This window comes from Acanthopagrus latus, chromosome 20 (genome assembly GCF_904848185.1).
Source record: "Acanthopagrus latus isolate v.2019 chromosome 20, fAcaLat1.1, whole genome shotgun sequence".
Lineage (NCBI taxonomy): Eukaryota > Metazoa > Chordata > Actinopteri > Spariformes > Sparidae > Acanthopagrus > Acanthopagrus latus.
In genome coordinates, this window is record NC_051058.1 from 14,003,825 (window position 1) to 14,025,311 (window position 21,487).

General features: G+C 40.7%; 1 protein-coding gene and 1 long non-coding RNA gene across 4 annotated transcripts in view; one reads left to right on the plus strand and one right to left on the minus strand.

The window, feature by feature from the left end:
- Positions 1-21,487, minus strand: part of LOC119010167 (zinc finger protein 385B-like) — a 73,774-nt gene that overhangs the window by 34,474 nt on the left and 17,813 nt on the right. For 2 of the 3 annotated variants that reach the window (XM_037082097.1, XM_037082095.1), the window contains exon 2: positions 10,491-10,772. In XM_037082097.1, the coding sequence (XP_036937992.1) occupies positions 10,491-10,772 (282 nt within the window). Of the gene's footprint in view, positions 1-10,490; positions 10,773-14,354; positions 14,386-21,487 lie in introns of those variants that run through there. The other variant, XM_037082096.1, reaches the window with a different exon arrangement.
- LOC119010168 lies at positions 17,856-20,358 on the plus strand. Its single transcript, XR_005071927.1, has 2 exons — positions 17,856-18,032; positions 20,144-20,358. It is a non-coding gene; the product is annotated as an uncharacterized LOC119010168 (long non-coding RNA).

Below are 21,487 nucleotides of genomic sequence, written 5' to 3' on the forward strand. Positions count from 1 at the left end.
CCGATAACTCAAGAACGCCTTGAGGGAATTTCTTCAAATCTATCCACTTGGACTCAAAGATGAACTAATCATAATTTCAGGATCATTGTGACCTCATGACGCCCCCTTCTCACTACGATATTACTATATCTCAAGAATGGAAATGGTACAGTAACAGATTTTTATCACAGATGGTGATGAGAAACACTCAAAATAAGTTGATCGTGAATATCTCCGCATGAATGACTAGAAAAAGCTGTCTAGCTCGCTGACGTACAATCTTATGTTGATTTCCTGTTTTTTTTTTTTTTTTTTTTTTAAAATGCCTTATGCCTGTCACCATGGCTGAAGGCATGGATCGTACATTTCATCCCCCACAGAACAGGGAATTTGGTACACATGTCTACTACTTCTCAAGGATGAACAGATTAGGATGTGGCAGAAGATCAGAGGTCTCATTTGGACATGGACTTCGATTGGATTCGCATTTGGATCAGCCCTCGCCAGAATAGAAAAAAGATAAGCATGTGCATGCATCTGAGTTGAGTTGCACTGAGTTGCTGTCCAGTTGTTGCCTCAACTTCAATTATCTTATGTATAAGGACTTGTCACTCGACAGCCATGATAATATGAACAGTAGTTTGTGAAGTGTGGAGTTAAAAAGGTTGGAAGTAAAGGCATTAGGAGATAATAATGTGTAACCATTTCTGATGCAAACGCATAATTAATTTACATCTATTGTTTGAGACATTGTCAGAAGACCCCAGTAGAGGTTTAACAATCTGTAACGAGTTAAGAAACTCTAAATCGTGGAGGCTTAGCTGCCTGATATTGCAGCTCTTTCTCTGCTCAATGCTAATTAAAACTATTTGAGATTAAGCAACCAGCAGCATGTAGCTCTAACAGAGTTTTTGTTTTAATGAGCAGGTGGGAGAGATTGTTTACTCAATAGCTTGCTCATTTTCCTGACTAATCTTTCCATGATTTATCTATTGAGAGATGGCAGAGCACAGTTTGGTTCTGTGCTGCTTCATCTTGCTCCACAACAACGATAACAGACCATTTTATTGCTGAATAATGCTTTTTTTTTTTTAAGCTTTCTGCATTATCTTTAGCTTTAATACCTCTTTGTATTAACCACAGGAATGTTCTTTGCATTACCCCGGGAAATGATCTGATTAAAATAAACTGCAAGGATTGTGGAATTACACTTTCATCTTAAAAGGTGTAATATTTAAGAATTCTGGTTTAAAAAGAATTTCAAAACATGACTAAAATAACAGACAGGGTATGAGAGAATAACAGTTCATGTACTAAAATATATGTATTGTGTTGCAAATCATGTTTAGCATGCAACAGTTAGCCCATCACAGTCCAAATATCCAGTGCCAGCACCTAGCCTCCAATGGAGTTTCAAGCTTGCATTCCAGCCTGCTAGCTGCATGGCTAACGGAGCTAACTTAGCTACAGTTGCAGACTACAAACCCACATTTACCTTTCTTGTACGGCTGCAACCTCCAGTTGCCATGTTAATTACTACAGCAGCAAAGAAGGAAGTCAAGTGAAAGGTCAAAGGTGAGTTTTTTTCTTATCAAGTCAACCTATATAGTCATTTAGGTATGAGGTTGTGTTCTAAGTAAAATAGACTCATCAAAGCATCTTACAGCTTTCAGGTTAACAATGTGAATTGAAATCTCTCCTCACAGAGTATACATTAACCTTCAGATCTAGTTGCTGAGGAGGTGGAGAGGACGAGCTTCATCTGAAAACTCGATTTGTTCCAGAGGCACTTGGCTGGATATTTGTAGAGGCAACACAGAGGCTTGTCTCCACCGCTGGGGAGGGCAGGCTTTCAGTGCATTGTTATTCATCTCACAGTCATTATAATCATTTCAAATAAACACAATTATTCTCACAGTCTGTACTCTGAAACCCTGGCCTCAAATGTCATACACAAAAACACACGCACACACACGCGCTGTTTGTGTCTGCCCTGCGTGCCCCTTGCTGGCTCCTTGTCCACTTGAATAAGTGGGGTGTGGAAACACAACACTGACAAATCCTGACAGCTTTACACTTGATTTCAGGCTGCTGCATTCAAATGAAAGTGCAAGGAGACGGCCTCAAGCACAGCGGCTGTGTGTCGGCAACGCACAGCATGCTTTCATCTGGCCACAGACCTGCCACACACTGGCTCTGCATATCCTTCCATACAGACTCTGTATGTGTGTGTGATGGGCTTGCTATGTTAGCTTTGGAAATCACTAAATCGTTGAGGGTTGTGAGAGAATGACGGGGAGATAAAATAGAAAAGGAAGTTTTTAAAGCTGCAACGCTTAATCGATTAGTTGTCAGCCCTAAAAGATATAATATATAGTAAGAATTCTGTATATAAAATGTCCGGATACTACTAGATCTTTGTTAGCGTTGTTAGCGGGCAACGGCACACTCTGAGGGTGTGAATGCCTGTGTGTTTAAATTCAGGTCAGCTCTCAGTGAATTCAGCACTCACCACAGACTCCAGTTCTCTCTCCTTTCTCCTTTTCCTCTCTGTAGCCTTTTGTTCATGAAGTATACCCTATATGTACTTATATGTCACGCCAACTATCCAAATGACAGCTAAACAATCTCAAATAGCAATACTTTGGCTATCAAGATGAATCCAGTCCTGCTTGTGTTTGTTTTCAAGAATTCAAATATATTCAGGCCTTTGCTTCACATGCAGGATAATACGTCAATTTGAGTCTTAAAGCTAACAGTCTAACAGCTCCCTGGGTGATCTCTGACCTGTGCTGCAGGTGACACAGCTATAGGGAATACTGTCAAACAAGTGTCTGCTCTCTCAGTCACAGAGGGTTTCGGTGCCATATCTGCCAGCCACTGTGGCAACAAAAACAAAACATCACCCACTTCATTCTGTCACCGCATCTCCGTCTCCAGCTCAAGCTCCTTCCTGCAGGCGTTCGGACTCTGCAGAACGGCCGCTGATGACAGATCAAGTGACATCTTAAAAATGGCTGCTTTTGCTAAGCTGCCTCTGCTGCATGAAACGAGGCCAAGCAGCACAAAACTCCAGCTGATAAATGTTCCATTTCACAGCTCACACAGTACATTTCAGCGTGTCTGCGTGCGCCTGCAGACAAACTGCTTTCATGGTTGTTTTTGTGATGCCGTGAATTTACTGCACGTATTCAGATGGAGAAACAATCGAACCTTCAGTCGATCTGCAGCGCTCTTTTGCAGAAATCTAGAGATTTTCCATTAGTGAGAGGAAGCTTTGCTCCAGAAAGAAGAAAGACCCAATTTTCTCTCTTATTGGGAAAATTGCTATAAATGGAGCAGGAAATGTTGTAAGTCACCTCTGTGACCGACATTATTTTTCAGGTTTGATTTATGATGTGTGTTGGGACCGTTTTACTTTGAAACATGAAACAAAAGAAGACTGAATATCCAAGTACAGTCCCTATATACTATGTAGTTACTATGAAACCAGTACACCTAGCCACAGGGTATATGGGCGTACACCAACTCTATCTCCAACTAAAAATAGCCAAAGATATGTATGAGTGGGCATCTTGCAGAGTAAACCTGCAGGAAATTATGTTACCGTCTTTCCTGTAATCTCCGACTCTGTGCTTTAAAGGAATAGCTCCTCCAGAGCAACACAGACACGCTTGTAAAAAGGCACCAAGCGTGATAAGAAGTGCTTTTAGGCAAATACTTTTGGAAAATATCCCGTCACTTAGTGATTCTGCTTATTCGGCCAAAGCAACTACAAATATGAAGCAAATGTGAAAACTGTCAAACTGACAAAAAGACGGGATCACATATTTGAATATTTACATATATGTTTCTATAACTTTTGGTGTCAAACACTTAATGCCTCTCACATTGATTCCAGAAATACATTTTATATCAATTTCATCACTGAATGACATGAGAGTGCAACGTTATGCTGCTTGGTTTTTTTAACCCAGGATGTGGAGTCGGGACTCTGCTCCACATGCTTTATGTAAAGCATTTTGCTAGATATTCATCGATTGTACGCCCAGCTAGCATGAACATTGAAATTATAGACAGAGATTGCAGCTCTGATTATTACTGTGGTTTTGCAAGGTCCTTATCTGCTCCAGTTGCACTGCCTTAGGGAAAATAGTTTTAAGACACTGATATGATACTGAGATAATATATTTTTCGGTGATTTTTACATGCCAAGAGTTTCAGAAAGGGACCCAAATGCAAGTTGCAATAAAAACAGAGGCAGGCAGGTTGACCAACAAAAAGCGAACTTTGATGATGAGTTGAGATCCAAAATCCAAAATGCAAACACAAGACAAGCAAAGGAAAGTCTAATAGAAAACTAAATACGAAACTGCTCTCCACAGCATCTGGTTTGTTTTCAAAGTGGGAACACAGAGGACACAAAAGGACAGGCACAGGAAAACCGGAGACACAGATGAACCAACAAAGATCGAGGGGAAAACACAGGCTTAAATACGCAGGAATTGACAAGAGTGTGACTTGTCAATGATTTGGTAACATTGTCAGTACAAAATAGATCTGAAAACGATAACCCTTGCACTGAAACGACTCCACGGTGGTCGAAAAGCTTAGTGTGGCGACTTGGTAAGTGCTGTGGCCCGCTTCCCTTTTCAAAAGGCTCCCAGTGAGAACCACCCCATTAAAATCTCTTTTCATTTGAGCAATCACTTCATGAGGCTAAATAAAGGGGATGCTAGTTCAGCCGTGGGAAGGGAATGGGTATTATTAGGATGCTTTCATTGCTGCACAGACTGAATTATACCAACAGTCACCTTAATTGACTTGGCTCGTCCTCCTTTTTTCCTCCTCTCGACTGCAAAATAGGCAATATGGAAAAAAAAGGCTTGTGAGACATTATATAAAACTTGGCATTGGTGTGACTTTTGTGTCAGAATATTCCTTCCTATTTGTTTACAAGATTTAACAGAAGATCTGCTTGGCTGCCATTTTCTGCCAACAAAATCTGTAGCTGAATCCAGTAATGAGTCATGTCGATGTATCAGCTCCTCCATTAAGCAATGCTTCATGCTCTATAAAATCCTCCCATCTCCCAATACAGTTCACTTATCCATGGAGGTTTTCTGTTAGTTAAAGGATAACTCCACCAATTTTACACATTAAATCGTGTTTACAAGTCTCGGGGAGCACTGCTGCATATAAAGCTCCGGAGGAAGCCGCACGTTATCCGATAAATTGCCTCCAGAGACGTCACTCAGTGGCTAAATTGCATTGTGGTAATGTAGACACCACAATACACCATTGTTACACACTAGTTTCTGCTTGTATGTAGGAATACGCAACGTAAAGCACCAAAAATTTAAAAAAAACAAAAACAGACCTAACATTTGAAGACATCACTTTGGATTTCCCACTTAAGATGGAAAATTTTAGATTAGCCAATAATGAAAATAATATTAGCTGCACGCCTAAATATGACAAAGGAGTTACAGGACACTGGCAAATTTACAGGCGATTTTCCCATCTGTGCTCTACTTCTATTCCTGCTCCAAATAAAACATTAAATGGCTATTTCTAGTTAATTTAGTTGTTTGCTTCACTGCTCAATTTGACTGTGGTATTGTCAAATTCACAACTACCCAGACAAAAGGGATCATCAACCGCTGTAGGGTTCATTTAACCTGTTCAAACATGGCAGGTGTGAAATCACTCTGTGCCCTGTGTGTGGAGACGAGAGGCCCTTTCACCCCGAGGGACTGACACGAGCTGCCCGCGAGTGAGTCATCTTCACAATCAATTAATGGAGGAGATGGCTCTGACACTGTGGCCTGCAGCGGGTTTGGTGTTTGAACTCTGTCAGGGCTGATATATTGTTGATGCACAGGTCCAATTTCAACATGTGCACATTATGAACAGCTTGCAGTGATGAATGATAAGTTCCCGTAAGTCCAAACATCAACACGGCTGTGTTTGCAGTGCATTCCGTGTATTTACTACTGTGGAGTGTTTATTGTGGTGGGCAAGTATTTCCAGCATAATTTCCCCCCTTGTTTTAGACAAATGTGTCAGTAAAGGCAGCATTTCATCCAGGAGAACAAATGGCTCCCCGCTGGCTCGCCGACAAACTGGAGCAGAATGGAGGTCAAATTCAAAGGACGCTCTCTCTGTTGGTCGTCGCACTGAAAGGCGCTCATTTCTTTCTCTAGATAATAAATCTCTTCAGACACTTCCATATGCCAACACAGTCCAAATAAAAGGCTGTAGCTATCCACCATCAGACATAAGCTGCAACCCAGTTCAATACAACAATACATCCAATCTTTTGAGTATAAACTGTGTTCACAAGGGAGAACGTGACTGAAAAATATGTATACTTAAACAGTCAGTATGCTAAAAATACTGATTTATTTTAAGTGTGCCATCGATGGACACTGCTTACCAAACATGCAGTGCACAAAGAAAATGGAGGAGCTGCTTTTGGAAAAAAATATGAATAGCAACACCTCAGAAAGCAAAAAGTGGCAAAAATATTTGTGACTAGTAAAAGAGTGATTTGAGGCACAGCTCTTTGTTTCTGCTAACTTGATCCATAAGCCTGCTGTGTAATGGTTCTAGGTTTGAGTTCAGCTGAATACCTGTTTTATGTGTCTATCCTCATGTGCCATGTTTTACTTTCCCCACATCCCTTGTTTATCCGTTTTGCTGCCCCTTTTCCGTTGCACACCTGTGTTTGATTTGTTCATTAGCCGTTGTGTTTCTAAATCTTTTTTTGACTGTCACAAATGATCAAAAAAGCCATAATGATGAGCTGAACATCCAAAATGCAAGTAACATGAAACAAGCAAAGGAAATTCCAAGAAAAAACAAAACTGAGGACAAAGCAGCAGTCACTAAGAAGAAAGTGGGGACACAGAGGACACATGAGGACCAGGGAACCGGCACGGGAACACAGGAGTTGCAGGGATGAAAACAGACAAACCAACAAAGAGTAAGGAAAAACAGACTTAAACAGAAAAGGACTGATGAATCAAACAGGTGTATAGAGAAATAGGGCAGGAATAAAACAAAGACAGGAAGTGGAAAGTAAAACATGACACTTTAGGAATTGAACTACAACCTAGGACCATGACATGGAGAGAATATGTGGATGTCATGTTTGTCACCTGTTTCAAAGGGGTAACATGGACAAAAATGTCTGTTCTATCACCACTACTGGACAAAAGTTGAAGATTGGCCCACATTTCCAACCATGTTATGGGAGCTAACGTCCAAGCTCCTGATCAGCGAGTCAGGAAATAAAAGTTTGGTTTTGGATACTGGAGTCAAAAACATAATAGGTGGATGGACAGAGCCCCAAAAATGGGTGCCACACACACACACACACACACACGCGCACACACACACACGCACACACACCAAATTCTGCTCTCATGCACTGGATCAGTCTCACACTTTTAAGTATGAATGATGATCTGCAGAGGCCATTATCGGACACCAAAAAAGTCAATAACATTCTGATGATAACAGAATGAGGTTGATGTGAGGGAGAATTTAAACAATGGTTACCGTATTAATTCAATTCCACGCGTTGTGTTAGATGGGAACCGCTAAATATGTGTGGTAGGCCTACAGAGACAGACAGCCTCATAAATCAGCATTAAAAAGTGCCATCGTATTGGCCAGTTGTTCATTAGAGGCTTTTTTTTTTGGCGTGCTGATTGATCAAGCCGGTCAGCGTGGCAGAGTGACACAGGTGGTGGTGAGTGAAGGTGATTAATGGCTCCTCGTCGAAACAGGTGTGTAGAAAATGGTGAGGGGCTCTTCTGGAATAGTAAATATGTGCTGAGTGCAGAGCAGTCGTAACACCCCCTCATGGTTTGCAGATGTGAACATTTGCAATGTCAGACTGTGTAAACGACAAGTCAAAATAAATAAACACCTGACTAAACGAGGTGTTTTAGGAATCAGGGAACAGTTTTCCAAGTGTGCTGAAAAACTGTCTCTCCATTTGATTTGTTTTGTTTTGTTTTTTTTTTTTTTTACCAAACTGCAGCCTGTATTTGTAGAACTTGCATGATCAGTGCTGAGGAGAAACTAAGCTTGTCTGACAGGTTGCCGTGGCTCCAAACCTGACATTTTTGCTTTTTCTGTTGCTTTCAAGTGTGTGTGCAGCACAGAAACCCATGGCAGTGTGAACAGACTCAGTGCGTGTGATGACTTTGTTTACATACAGATAATAGTTCAGTTTTTGCCCTTCTCTAACTTTAAAGCAAGGAATCTGTCTGTCTGTCAGTCACATATCTCAAGAAACTGCTCACACTTGACAAATTAGTTTCTGAGGACTGTAGGAAGTGCAGTGTTGAATTTAGTGCATTTTGCCAACATGTTCCTAGGTAATGCATTTTGAATAAACAGCAAACACTGCTCCGTGCAGCAAGTGGGGCCTGGACTTCATTTCTTAGCCTTCATGGGGAAGTAGATGTAAACATAATGGATGTCAGTGTGGTGCAACAACTTGCTGTTACATGTGTAGTGAGGAAGAAAAAACATAAGCAGAAGCTTTAACAACTGAGGGAAGACTGGATCTGCAAACCATCATGTTACCAGATAATCTGAGCTGAACATCAAGTTTTGACCGTGCTCTACGACAGTTTTGAAAAACTGACTGTTGGCTAGTTGTTCTGCACACAACACACCCTTGGTAACAAACAGAAACATAAACAGGCAAGAAACTGCACAAGCTGCGACAAAAAACCCAGTGGAGACACATATTCTGAATGCTTATACATCTCTAAACAATGCTCCCAAAACCTGAATAAAATCAGCATATTGTGGGTATCGTAACTGGAAAATGTTACGAGTATGTTGTTTACATGGATCAAATTCAGAATATTATCATATCCATAAATTTCCTTGATACCAGGAAGCGTGAGGCTCAGAAACAAAGCAGCATATGTTCCCACCCCTCGTAAACAGACTCTCAATGGAGGAACAATTGATTAAAACGCTGCAGATGACAAAATAACACAACCACTGGCAACACAACAGCACTGCAGTAAATAACAATCTGAAGAAGTTCATGATGTCCTGTTTTTGTTCAGATTGTTGATTAAACTCTGGTCATTTTGAGGCAGTTTGCAGTGTTGGCAAGCAAATAAAAGTTATGAGTCGATGTTGGTGGGGGTCTTCATGCTGTTCCTCTCTTGAAATAATTGTTTTTCTGTCATGATTTCCAGCTCCTTTATGTTCAACAGACAATCTTGACGGCAGACATGTTAACTCGTCAATGTAAATGACGTATATGTTCCATTTAGCTGCTCCAGTTCGAGGGCTCTGGTATTGTGCATGACGATGTCGCTCTGGGACACTTAGATGTAATGGAGCCATCATTAATATTATTAGTTACACCTGTGCTTTTCCTGTTATGACAAGTCAAAATGTCTGCTGTGGGACTACTTGGCCTCCTTCTGTCTCTTCAAGTTGTCTTAATTTGCCTTAATTAGCCAGTTTAAAATGAGGCTCATTTGCCAAAACTCACTAATGATTTTATTTGATATTAATCTAAATATGACTCAACTCTGAAGGACAGAACTTTTAATTATGCAAACTAAGGCCTCAAAGTGCTGTGGATGAAATCATGAAAAGTAGCTGAGCTTGAATGTCAATTATAAACTGTTAGAGGCATCATCAGCTCACCCCGCAAATCACAAATTACCTGACGCCAGTGCAATAACTTTTAATATCTTTAGCACTTCAGGGACACTTTTATCTTATTATAGACTGTGTGTTATATAAACCATATTTCATATGTAATATATAGATAATTTATATAGATGCTGCTATGATATGGGTTGCCAAATAGTTTTTCATTGTATTCTAGTATGCAACGACGATAAAGTACCAACGTATGTAAATGAAGAAATCTACATGTGAATAAAAGCCAGTCACATACACCTGTAATTCACAGGTTAAAATGTAAAATTCACAAACGGAATTGTTTCATTTATTCTTTTCATTCATAAAAATGTAAATTCATTCATATGAGAAAAAAAAAAACATCACTTTGTCATGTGTACCCACGTCATTACAATTTCCACAGTGAATTTTGTTTCCGCCTCTAACAGAAAAAACTATGTGGGGCTTTTCCTCAACATACAAAATAAAGTTGTAAGTCATAAATTAAGTGATATGCTTTGCTCAGCATCAGACCAGAAGACGAGTCATTCTACCTTAAAAATGCTTTTAAAGGACAAAACTACGAAGATTGTTAATGGTATTAGAGTATCTCAAAAACAAGTAATTCTGGTTCAGAAATATGTTCTTGCTTAAAACTGACGAGTAGTTTGACATTCTATAACCCACACAAGTCATAACAGTGAATTAGTTATGAGCAAAACCTCACACTGCTTTGTAATGTTAAATAAAGAGCTAGTGGGTTATTATAGGTTCTGTGTAATAATAATCTACAGTAAATCGTAAATACTGAAGACATAAATTCAGGCCATCTCTACCTGTGCTGACAGCCTTCGCCAGTCTGCGCAGCCTCCTCTGGTGCGTCTTCCCCCTGTAGTGGATCTGGGCCTGGGCACTGGAGTTCAGCTGTATGTTGCACACCTGGCACATCGTGGCACTGCTGCTGCTTTGACGGCGCTCTCGCTTGGCCCTGTGCCCTGCCGTCACCCTCCTCTCCTCTTCATCCTCCTCCTCCTCTTCCTCCTCCTCCTTTCCCTCCTGACTCTTAGGGGGAGGGGGGCTGCTGTCCTGCCAGTTGGGGCTCTTTGGGCGCTTCATATCTGGGGGAAACAGAACATTTCAATCAATGTGTGTGGCATGCACGGTTTTAAAGCCTCCACAGGGGGGCAACAGAGCAGCATGGCTCCGTTCAGAGCAAAGCAGCGCGGCTCATTTTCTTTAGTGGCATACAAACTGCAGTTGTACCAAACAGAGAGATTTCACAGGCAGACAAAGGACGGTTATCACTTGGATTCATCTAAATCACTGTCAGCATGTATAAACTTCAATTAGATCCACATGAATGTGTTAAAACTCTCTGAAATGCCCATTAAAAGGCTCAGATCTAAAAGGACAGTGCACCCCGTCAGAAGGTATAAACACTTCAGCCATTAGACATCCACATTATCCAGAAAGATTGGCCTATCTCTGGCACACATCACAGCATTACAGCAGATACATGTACAGTCTGCAGATAAGTATCTTGTTCCTGCTTCTCTCTGTTTATCAGATAATAAAAGTTGATTCCCGGGGTACACAAAGAGACATGTTTCTTTGTGAGAGCACACAGCTTAAATACCTGTAATGGCTGAGCAATTGTGGCAGACTGACAGCACAAATCGACTGCGGCTAAACGTGAGCCTTGCTGCGAACGTGGAAATGTCACCCGAAGTCTAACCGGATTCTTTGTTTTGCTGCTGTTCATATGATAATGGAATCAATTAAGTCCTCGTGGCGCTGGTCGTTTTATCGCTACCGCCTCGCTTGATGCAACCCACCCCACCCCCCCTTCCGCCAGACAGAAACCATCATTTGTAAAATCTTTGCTGTTCTAAAAAATTCAATTTGACTGGTGTAGAGATGAAAGTGGAATGGAAATGTGTTCACTGGAACTCATCAGCTTCCAGCCAGCAATGTGGACTTCAAAGCTGCGGGCCATCACTGTGATTATTTGAATGATGTTTTACCACAGCCTGGCTGTGGACAGAGACATGAGTAAAGATAGTGATGGGTTTAAAGACGACCAGGTGTTAACACACCAAACACATGCCTGAAACATACAAAGTGTCAGAAATTCACCATTTCGAAAAGGACGGACGAGGACATGAAAAGAAGTTCCAGAGCAGCCAAACGTACAGCACATGATCACCACCAGGTCTCTGGCTGATGTGCAGTTTTTTTATCACATTAAAATACGCAGATGAATTTTAGTTTGACACAGGAAACTGTATTAAAATCCTAGTCTGCTCTGATCTGATTGGCCAGTTCTCACAGACGCAAACAAGCTCCACCCGCCTGGTTCCGCATCAGTTTTTGCAACGAGTGCCAAGGGCGTGGCTGAGGGCACCACCTGTATAGTTGTGAAATCATGACCTTATGGGAATCTTTAAGTAACTCATCTTTTATGCACTAACTAAACTGAGGATAAAATTCTGACTTGAGCTCACCCTTCTGATTACTGTTTTGTGCTATGTATGATTGCAGTGTCATAAACGTGTCATTTTATAATCACAACACATTGATTGTATTCCTGCCCGAACAAGCCGAAGTCCTAGGCAGAAATATGACACTAAATCAGTGTTCCAGTTCTGTCAGACAGCTGCTGATGAGGAGCGTCGACTTTTGCTCCTGCCTCCAAAAGTAAAGTAAGTAAATGGTCTGCTGTCTCAACACAGTATTGATGGGTAGACAGCAAACAGGGTCAGTCATGGGGAGATGTGGGCCATCCAACTCACTTTAAGATGGTTCGTATTGACAAGCTCCCTCGATTTAGGGATGAAATGGGCGGTAAAACTACCGGAAGTAACTACCACAGGAACTACCACAAGCAATGTTCAAGCGCTAATGTTGATGAATGGGTGGCTCCAGTGTGACAGAGGGTTTATACCAGTTTACAGCTTCAGACAAACTGCACCACTCACTCATCTTTATGTGGTCAGCTGGAGTTGGCACCTGACTACCCCCATTACAAAACCACTTTTAACAGGTTGCCGGCCGGCCAGCAGCTGCTGGTTTCAGCTGTGCCACCGCCAGGGCTTTTCTGCCTGTCTGGCACCTGAGTGGGCAGCTGGAAACAGCCCAGTCCTCTGCCACGGACCAAATGGATTCTTACTGGTGGCTCCACAGAACGAGCCATGGTGACTGCAGCCCAGAGTGCATTTAGTTGACAGTAAAAGAGAAAAACCTTTCACAAAAAAAAAAGTTACTGCAAAAGTTGCACAAGTCTTGCAGTTGACCCACACAAGTATTTATCTGAACATCCTTCTGAATGGCCTGTTTAGATCTGTGTTGCAGTGACTGGTAAGCAATTTCTGTAATGAGCACTCACAGCAAAGTCCCTGAATTCCAGAAAGACAAACTCTGACTATGAAATTTCAAGAATCCACACTGTCAGTGATTGTCAGTGTACAGGTATTTTTTTTTCTTTCAGTTATTATAATGACGAGGAGAGAGAAACTGTTTGTGATTTCATTATAATCATAAACCAACAGGCTGCACATGCGCGCTTTTTTAAAAAAAATCCATGTCAATAAAAATCAGAGCTGTTTGACTCTTATTGTTCAAAATAATGACACGGAGCGTTAAGGCTGATTTTAACAGGGACAGTGAAAAACTAACCCAAACAATGCCAAACACAGTAGTGTATTTTTATGGAAATAAGACTTATCATCCAGAACATTAGTTGACTTGAATAGTAATTTCGTCAATACTAATTTCATCACACAAACACCAGTCTAACAATATTAGACAGAACCTTTTTGTTATGAGTAAAATAAAAGTGCAGGTTGGCTCTCTAACACGTTCATAATGAACCTCTACAAGCTACACTGTGCTGTTGCTGTTCTTCTGAGTTATCCATTGATTTACAGGATGAGTCATCCCAACTAATTTAACTTGACCTAACATCTAGTATTGAGCAGAAGCGAGCTATAAATTAATGTCTGTTGATTTAAACCCCTTCGATCTGTTAAAGTGTGTGCAGCAAGCATCATGAATCCATTTTTTTTTTAAATTGGTGATGCAATTTCTAAACTAGATGTCTGAATCATCTAAATTATGCTTATTTTTCCCATTCTGTGCAGGTGCAACCGTAAAGACAAAGAAAAAGGCATTTTGTAGGTCTGCCTGATCCCCATCAACTCTCCAGCGAAATACAAATGATTTTTGTATTACTCCCTGAGAAATGAACAAGATTGGCCTTTCCCTCAATGTTGAAAAAAGTGAGAAAAAAATTCCTGGATCCGTCCCGTTATCCGAATCCACAGCAGAAGCTAATGGGGTCTATTCTGGACCGAGACACTCTCCTCCATCTAAGATTTGTGAAAATCCTTTTAGTAGTTTTTGTGTAATCCTGCTGACAAACCAACCAAATAACAAACATGGGCTAACACATGATGTCTGGCAGTGGTAATAAATTACTATACTGTATTCAAAAGGTCAGCATTGAGCAAATGAGCAAGGGGACTAAAACACTATAAATACACTTCACGCAAATAATGCTCAGAAAATATACATTTCAGTGTAAACAGTGTCACTTAAAAGGGGAATTTAGCTCTACACTATCACACTGTATGTACATTTTAACAGCCGTCCAAAAGCTTTCAGATTTTCTGATGTACAGTAAAACAGTTTCAGTTACTTACTGTTAGCATCATCCATGCTGGAGACATTAGCTTAGTCTACGGAGTGTGGTTGGACATGACTCCCAGGCATCCGGCTGAAGGATTTCCAATTATCACGGAGCTCTTTTGTTTGCTGCACAGTTTTATTATACAGAAAGCTCTAAGACAAGCACAAGCACCAGAAACTCACAAGCTTTATCTGTGGACACAGTATCTGTTGTGCTGTCCTCTTAGTAGTGAAGCTATCTGGCTCCCAGCAGCTCTTTAAATACCAGCACTCATCAGCCTGTCTGGATGAGGAAAGACAGCATAAGAGCCAGGAATATAAAGCACAGGTCATAAATCCTGCTTTAACTACCCTCTCTCTGACCTGATGCCCCGGATACAGTTGAAAATATATGAACAAATCAGTATGACCTAGAGGCGTTTGCTTGACAACATACTGTACAAAAAGTACAAGAGAAAGTCTGACTCATCATGTATTAAAAAATCAATGAGTCATTCCCTGTCGCCCTTACGTAATATAGTTCAAACATATCCAATAGTGCACATTTCTTCAACTGCAAAGTGCTCTGAAATAAAAAAAATATTGTAGACTTGTTTTAATTTTCTTTTAATATAATAAAAAAGTCATTATTGGAGTATCACGTTTTAGTCTTAACATCAGAAATATAGAGAGGAATCCATCTCTAAGCTTCACACTGTAACACATTCCCTGTCTAATTACTGGCAGCTACAGTTGCCAACATTAAACTATCTTTCTACAGTTAACCTACTGTTGGCTGAAAAAAGAAATAATGTATCACACCATACCATTTCACGGTAGCTTTTAGTATTTTGTTCCTTGAAGACATCAATATTTATGGTATTACACTGTAATTGCAAAGAGCAGGACATAACAGTAAGAAATGTTGTATATTTTAAAGTAATTTTTCTAAAAGCATTCAAGCCAAAAAGGGGCAGATCGTGAGTCAAATATTAGAAAATCATAAAAACAAAAAACAGGACTCACACACTGGAGGGCTCCAATATCCAAATTATTCGATGCACCAAAGCTCATTAAATCATCAAGATTACTTGTTAGTGGTAAAATAAATAAATAAACTTAATAATAACCTTACATTATATGCAATTTTTCAGGTTATATTACAATGATTTCTTTACTGTTTCTTTACTACCACTATGTACAGTAGAGACTATATTGAGTACTACTGTATGACATCCATCATCTTGTTCAAAGACTCCAAAGAATGATTCGTGTCACCAGCCAATCAAGTAAGCAGATATACTATGTGTGTAAGAGTAATAATAAATTCACCAGTCTGTAAATCTCATCTCTTTGTGTAACACTCTACTAACTTTCCCTGCCAACAGTGTGCTCAACATCTTTGCTTTATGGTCTGAGACAGCTGCATGGAAATGACCTGTCAGCCTCATAAAGCACTTTATCAAGGGACTCACTTATAGCTGCAGTGTAATGTTCTCCACATGGGTACCTACATAAATAAGGCATCGATTATTTTGCTCTTTGACATGTGGATGTTTTTTTTTTTCTTTTTCTTACCAGTGCCTATGAACAATATATACTGCACAGATTTAGTGTCATGACACATTTGGTGGTGCTCATTAGGAAATGTGTAAAGAACAAGTGAACCACTTATAAAATGACTTTAAGATCGAACTCAGAGGCGGCTCAGGCTGAAAGCCGGCAGAGTTATACTCAAATGAGGGCACCTAACTCAAGTCAACGAGAATGATAAAGGTGTAATCTGTCCTACCTGTAAAAACTACATTGCTAACAAAGTGAGGAGTACAGAAAGTGCACAGCACCACACACTCTGGAGAAGATCTGTGAGAAGATCTGTCATAAAATCTCATGGTTTTGGATTTAAGTTTAGTTACTGCCCATTTTATTTTGTAGAATTCACCCTTGTGTCATGTTGTGACTTTCCACTTCCTCTCTTTGTCTTTTTCCCAACCCTTTCCTGTATACACTTGTGTTTCAGTTGTTTACTAGTCCTTGTGTATTTGGATTATCATTAATGTTATTATTATCTGGATATCTGGATCTAAAATCATCCGATCGGCCACAGCTACACTTGGCTCTGTACATGATAACATCAGAAATATCTCAACAGCTACTGAAAGGATCGCTGAATAAAATTTTCCCTCAGCTGCTCCAAATTACAATTCATCAAATACTTTTTATGACCAAATAACAACAAAACTAACTACATTCCCTTCATGTATATGATTATCATAAAAAGAAAACACCCTGTGTATAACTAACTCATCCGTAAGTGCCTGCACCGGCTATTCAACTGCTTTACAAATGTTTCCATGAAGCTCTCGCTAATGCTGATCTGTCATCGTGGGATAGAGGCTAACAGTCCAACCAGGTGGGCACCGGGCTGACAGGCAGCTATAAACCTGGCAACCTGTTCAGCCTGTTTCCAGCAAGCTGCTCCCTCCATCTGTATGATGTGCTGCCTGCCTCGATGTGCTTGGGTTTCACACCGGGGGCGAACTTGTTTATCGCCGAGCTTTGACAAACGAGGGGCTGCTGGAAGAAAAGCTTTGGCACTGCGAAGTGTATAAGTGTTATTTGGAATAAAAATATGCCGTGAAATATCCGTTTTTTTCACCAGGATCGTACACATTTCTGTTGCGAAATTAATAGGAAGAGCTTTTAATTTTGACAGTTTTTTACAATTATGTAAAAGCCTTTTTGCTCCATTTTCAAATCACATTAATTATTTGATAAACTCACTTGTCAGCATGTGGATCTATATCGTCTCAAGGGGACACAGAGCATGGCACTTCCCTATATATAGTTGCTCTTAATTCCCTGCAGCTGTATATCTATTACACTATAAAGGCTGCTTGGCTGCTTAATGCTTTTTTTGTTCATATGTGTGCACTCTGCCCGTTTGTCTCCATACATCCAACGTCTGTTGAATCTATAATAATCACACACAACTACAGGAAAATATTTCAGAGAACCGAGTCTGAAACGAGACAGAAGAAATCCTTGTAATCCACCTGAACCTGTGAACTTTCACAGCTCTTTCTGGTCTGCGATGTAGGAAACTTCCTGGAACGAGCAGGTTATAATCCAGATGTGTTAAGAGGTGGAGGCCGGCCTTCAGCATTTATACGCACTGGCAGCTGTTATTGGGATGTTTTGGCACATACTCTTTTGAAAATGGCACCATTCCAGACATTAAGGTCAAGATGAGTTCCCTCGCCACAACACCTGTCATCACTGTTCCATTACGTCGCCAACAGACGACAGCAGATAGAGTGCTCGGCCTGACATGGAAATACTGGACGGTTGAGGAATATGAGTAATAATCTTGTTGTTTCACTACACAGGATATATTTACCGACTGATGAGTGTGTCTACGTGCACTGAATTCACATGACAAGACACCCCTCACAAACACCAACAGTTCTTTTTAGCCTTTGAATTCTGAACAACTGAACGACAGGTGGACTACAATTACAGTTGTGTTGCTAGGCAACCCCCGCGCGTAAGGGTGAAAATATGAATTTGAACCTTTTCCAGACAAATTGCAGCTCAATTATACTGTAATTTGTGCAGAGATGGGGAAGAAATGGACAAAAAGCCACATTTCACTGAGTGGAGGATGAGGAAACGTGGGCAACACAGACTATAAGGTCCTCAGAGAGCTGGAGGTGAGTCAACTCTGGTTGTTTTCAGCACAAGGACATAAGATGTATTGATCTCTGCACTGAAATGTGGATAAAGTACATTAGAGAATAATATATCTGCCATTTTCACACATTGTAGTCAAAATGGGACTTATTTGTGGGTGTCTGGTCCCTAAGGTGCAAGAAAAAAAAACACGTTAAAACAGTAATTCATTCTGCATACGTATGTTGCTCTAAGTACTAAATCTAGGTGTTTGGGATGATGGGGATGTGACATGTAGTCAACAGTTTCTGGCAGTTGTAATTTGGACATAAAAACAGGACTCAATAACCAACCCTGTCTTCCTGTCACTGTCCTAGGTATTAGCTCAGTTGATTTCCTGTTTTATGTTGAAAGTTTATCCTCATGTGATATGTTTTACTTCCAACTTCCTGTCTTTGTCTATTTTCCCACCCTTTTCTGTGTACACCTGTATTTCACTTGTTCATTAGCCCTTGTGTATTTGTGGTTTTCCTTCCTCCTATGGTTGCTTTTTGCTTTGGACAGTAGCCAGACTGCTGGCTTTAGCTATGTTGCTAATACTGCCATTGCAACAGCAGCATGAACAGTAATACCACAGGGAAACACCAGGGTGGAGGAAACTTGAAAACGTTATCTATATCTGCTTTAAATGTCCAACTAATACGTAAAGCCTTCTCTTAGCTGTGTGAACAGGTTTTCTCTCTATGGTGCTTTTTAAAATAAGGATGACAAAGAGCTCAAGGAGAGACATGACTCACCTGGAGCACTCAGTGGAGTATGAATGTTCACAACTGAGTCACAAAGATGCATTCAAGACAATCACATTCAAAAGCACACACCTTGACCCTCAGAAAACACACACACACACACACACACACACACACACACAGAGCACATATGTTTAAACACGTGTAATCTGTGTTGGGATACATAATCCCAAAGTATGAGTGGTGTTCTGCGTGTCAGATCTCTATGACAAGGTCATTTTGCAAATGTTCCACTCATATAATGCAGTGATTCACTCGGTTAGGTAAGTGAGTGGGAGCTGTTAAGAGGGTGCATATTTTTAGTCTCTACATTTCCCTTGGACTCAGCTGGTACTGGGAACATGGGATGACACTGTGTATGTGCGTATGGTCGTACGTAATGTGAAGGCTTTGACACACTTATAGACCATGGAGGCTATTCTGTAAGTCGATTAAGCCCTGAAATAATACAACAACAACACGTCTGCAGTCAACTTCTGACCCTGTCGAGAGTTAATCAAATTGGTGCCGGTCTATGGGTCCTGGAAGATTTCAATGTCCTGGATTAATGGGAAAAGTTCCAGTCAAATGTTGTCAATTTATGGAGACATCCGTATCCTGTACTGTACCTAAAAAAAATGTCATGCTAAAGTACTCTAGCCAGTTACTTAGTAGATAAACTGTCACATAACAAGTAACCCAACATTGTTGTAAAATAAGGTTCTATTCTGTGATAATACTGAGAGATTATCATCAATGATTTCCCGTAAAACAGAAATGTGGTGCAACAGAAAATGTTTCAGTTCACCATATGTGATGTTCACACTCCAGATTACTTGGCAAAACATATAAATATCTACGAAAATTATGGCAACACAAGATTCACAGCCCCAGCAACACGAGTAATTCATGTGAAAACACACACACACTCCTCTGGGATAACTTGGCCAGGTTCCTGACAAATGTCTGTATGTATCTTGTATACACCTCACAGTAAGCACCAGATAGAGCACACAGACACACACACAGACACACACACACCACTCTCTGCAGTGGGAGATTAGATCCAATGTTAAACAAAGAGGGAGAGCGGGTTTCTGACATGCCAACTCTTTAATTAGACTGCTGCTATCTGTGGGGAAACACACACACACACACACACACACACACACACACACACACACACACACACACACACACTATGTAGCAGAAGAACGCCATATTTCTCAAGAAAAATTTCAAAATAACCTGTCAAGGATGCTCATTTCGGACACGCGCTTTCTCTCACACACAAACACACACACACAGGCACGCGCGCTCTGGTTAAGTGTGTGTTATCCACATTGTTTGTCTGTCTGGTGTCACAGGAAGCCAGATATGAGGAGGAGCAGCCAATCAGCTGTCACCTGCTTTGATGTGTCGGGAGGCTCCAAACGACCAGAGCAGCGCTGCATGTCATCTCTTTGGCTCCGCGTTGGACCGTATTTGCCAGTACAGGCTACTCAACCGATCCAACAAGCTTAATTAACATTAGAACCCATTAGACGTTCAAGAGACTGATGAATAAAACAATGTTAAGAGATTTGCCAGCGTTTAAAACACATAAAGTGACATAAAACAGCATTTACATTGTGATCTTAATTCAAACAAAGGAGACTTATGCCTTCAAAAGCTGAAAAGTGGACTCTTTCTTTCTTTCCCTTTTCTTTGTCCCACGTGCATCTAGGGAACAGCTCAACCTTTTCACAGGAATCACTCAGATCGGACATTTCCAAACATTTTTGCACAGCATACCATTTCTGTATGTGAGTGGTCTTGTGGATGTGGAAGGGCATCATGACCATAGTGTAGGTTAACCAGTCAGTATGGGTTTTTTTTTGTTTCTTTGAGACTCCCTCCTCCAAAACAAATTTTATTGGATAAGGGAGGTGGCTGTGTCAAAGACATTCACGGCCATTTCACTCTGTGATTAGACAGCTGTGTGAAGGTCAGGAAGGAGCAAGGATTTCGTATTCTTGAGCCCCTTTTTTTTTAAGGTCTTCCAGGAGAGATTTTCTGAAATTACCAAATTGTAAAGGGTCTGCAGCCCACTGGGTCGGATGTACTGATTTTGATGGTGAGAAAATCAATAAACAGTTTACAGGAAATTCATCAGTTGTTGGAAGAAGATCAACTGCACCCAGTTTTGCAACATACCAGCAGTGCAGTATCAGAGAGATGTTCCATGAATAACCAACAGGTGTTAGGACCATATGGGGACGTGAAGATTAGAGCCACACAATGTATCAATTCATCAATGTGAACATGTGCAATTGTCACATCGCAGGACGTGCAGTGTCGGCAGATTATATCAAACATGACCTGCTCTGATTTCAGGGTTCCTGTCAACAGAGTGTGTTACCACTGAGTGACATGCAGGCCTTACAGCCACAACAATTTATCAGTGGAAGAGAGATACATCAGGTTTACCCTTGGAAGCAGAAAGTGTTGTGAGGTCCGCCAGCTCCTACTGAGAAATAAGCCCTGTCTAATATGGTGGATGAGTGTTTTCCCAGTTGAGGTTTCATCAGGACTTGTGTGTGTGGGGATTCCCCGGAAAACACGCAGCTGAATTTTGAGTTGTCTTTCTTTTTGTGGTTGAGAACTGGATTGGATCTGGAACTTTTTTGGGATGGTGGGGGAAAAAAAACACACTACTTACCAAGTGGACT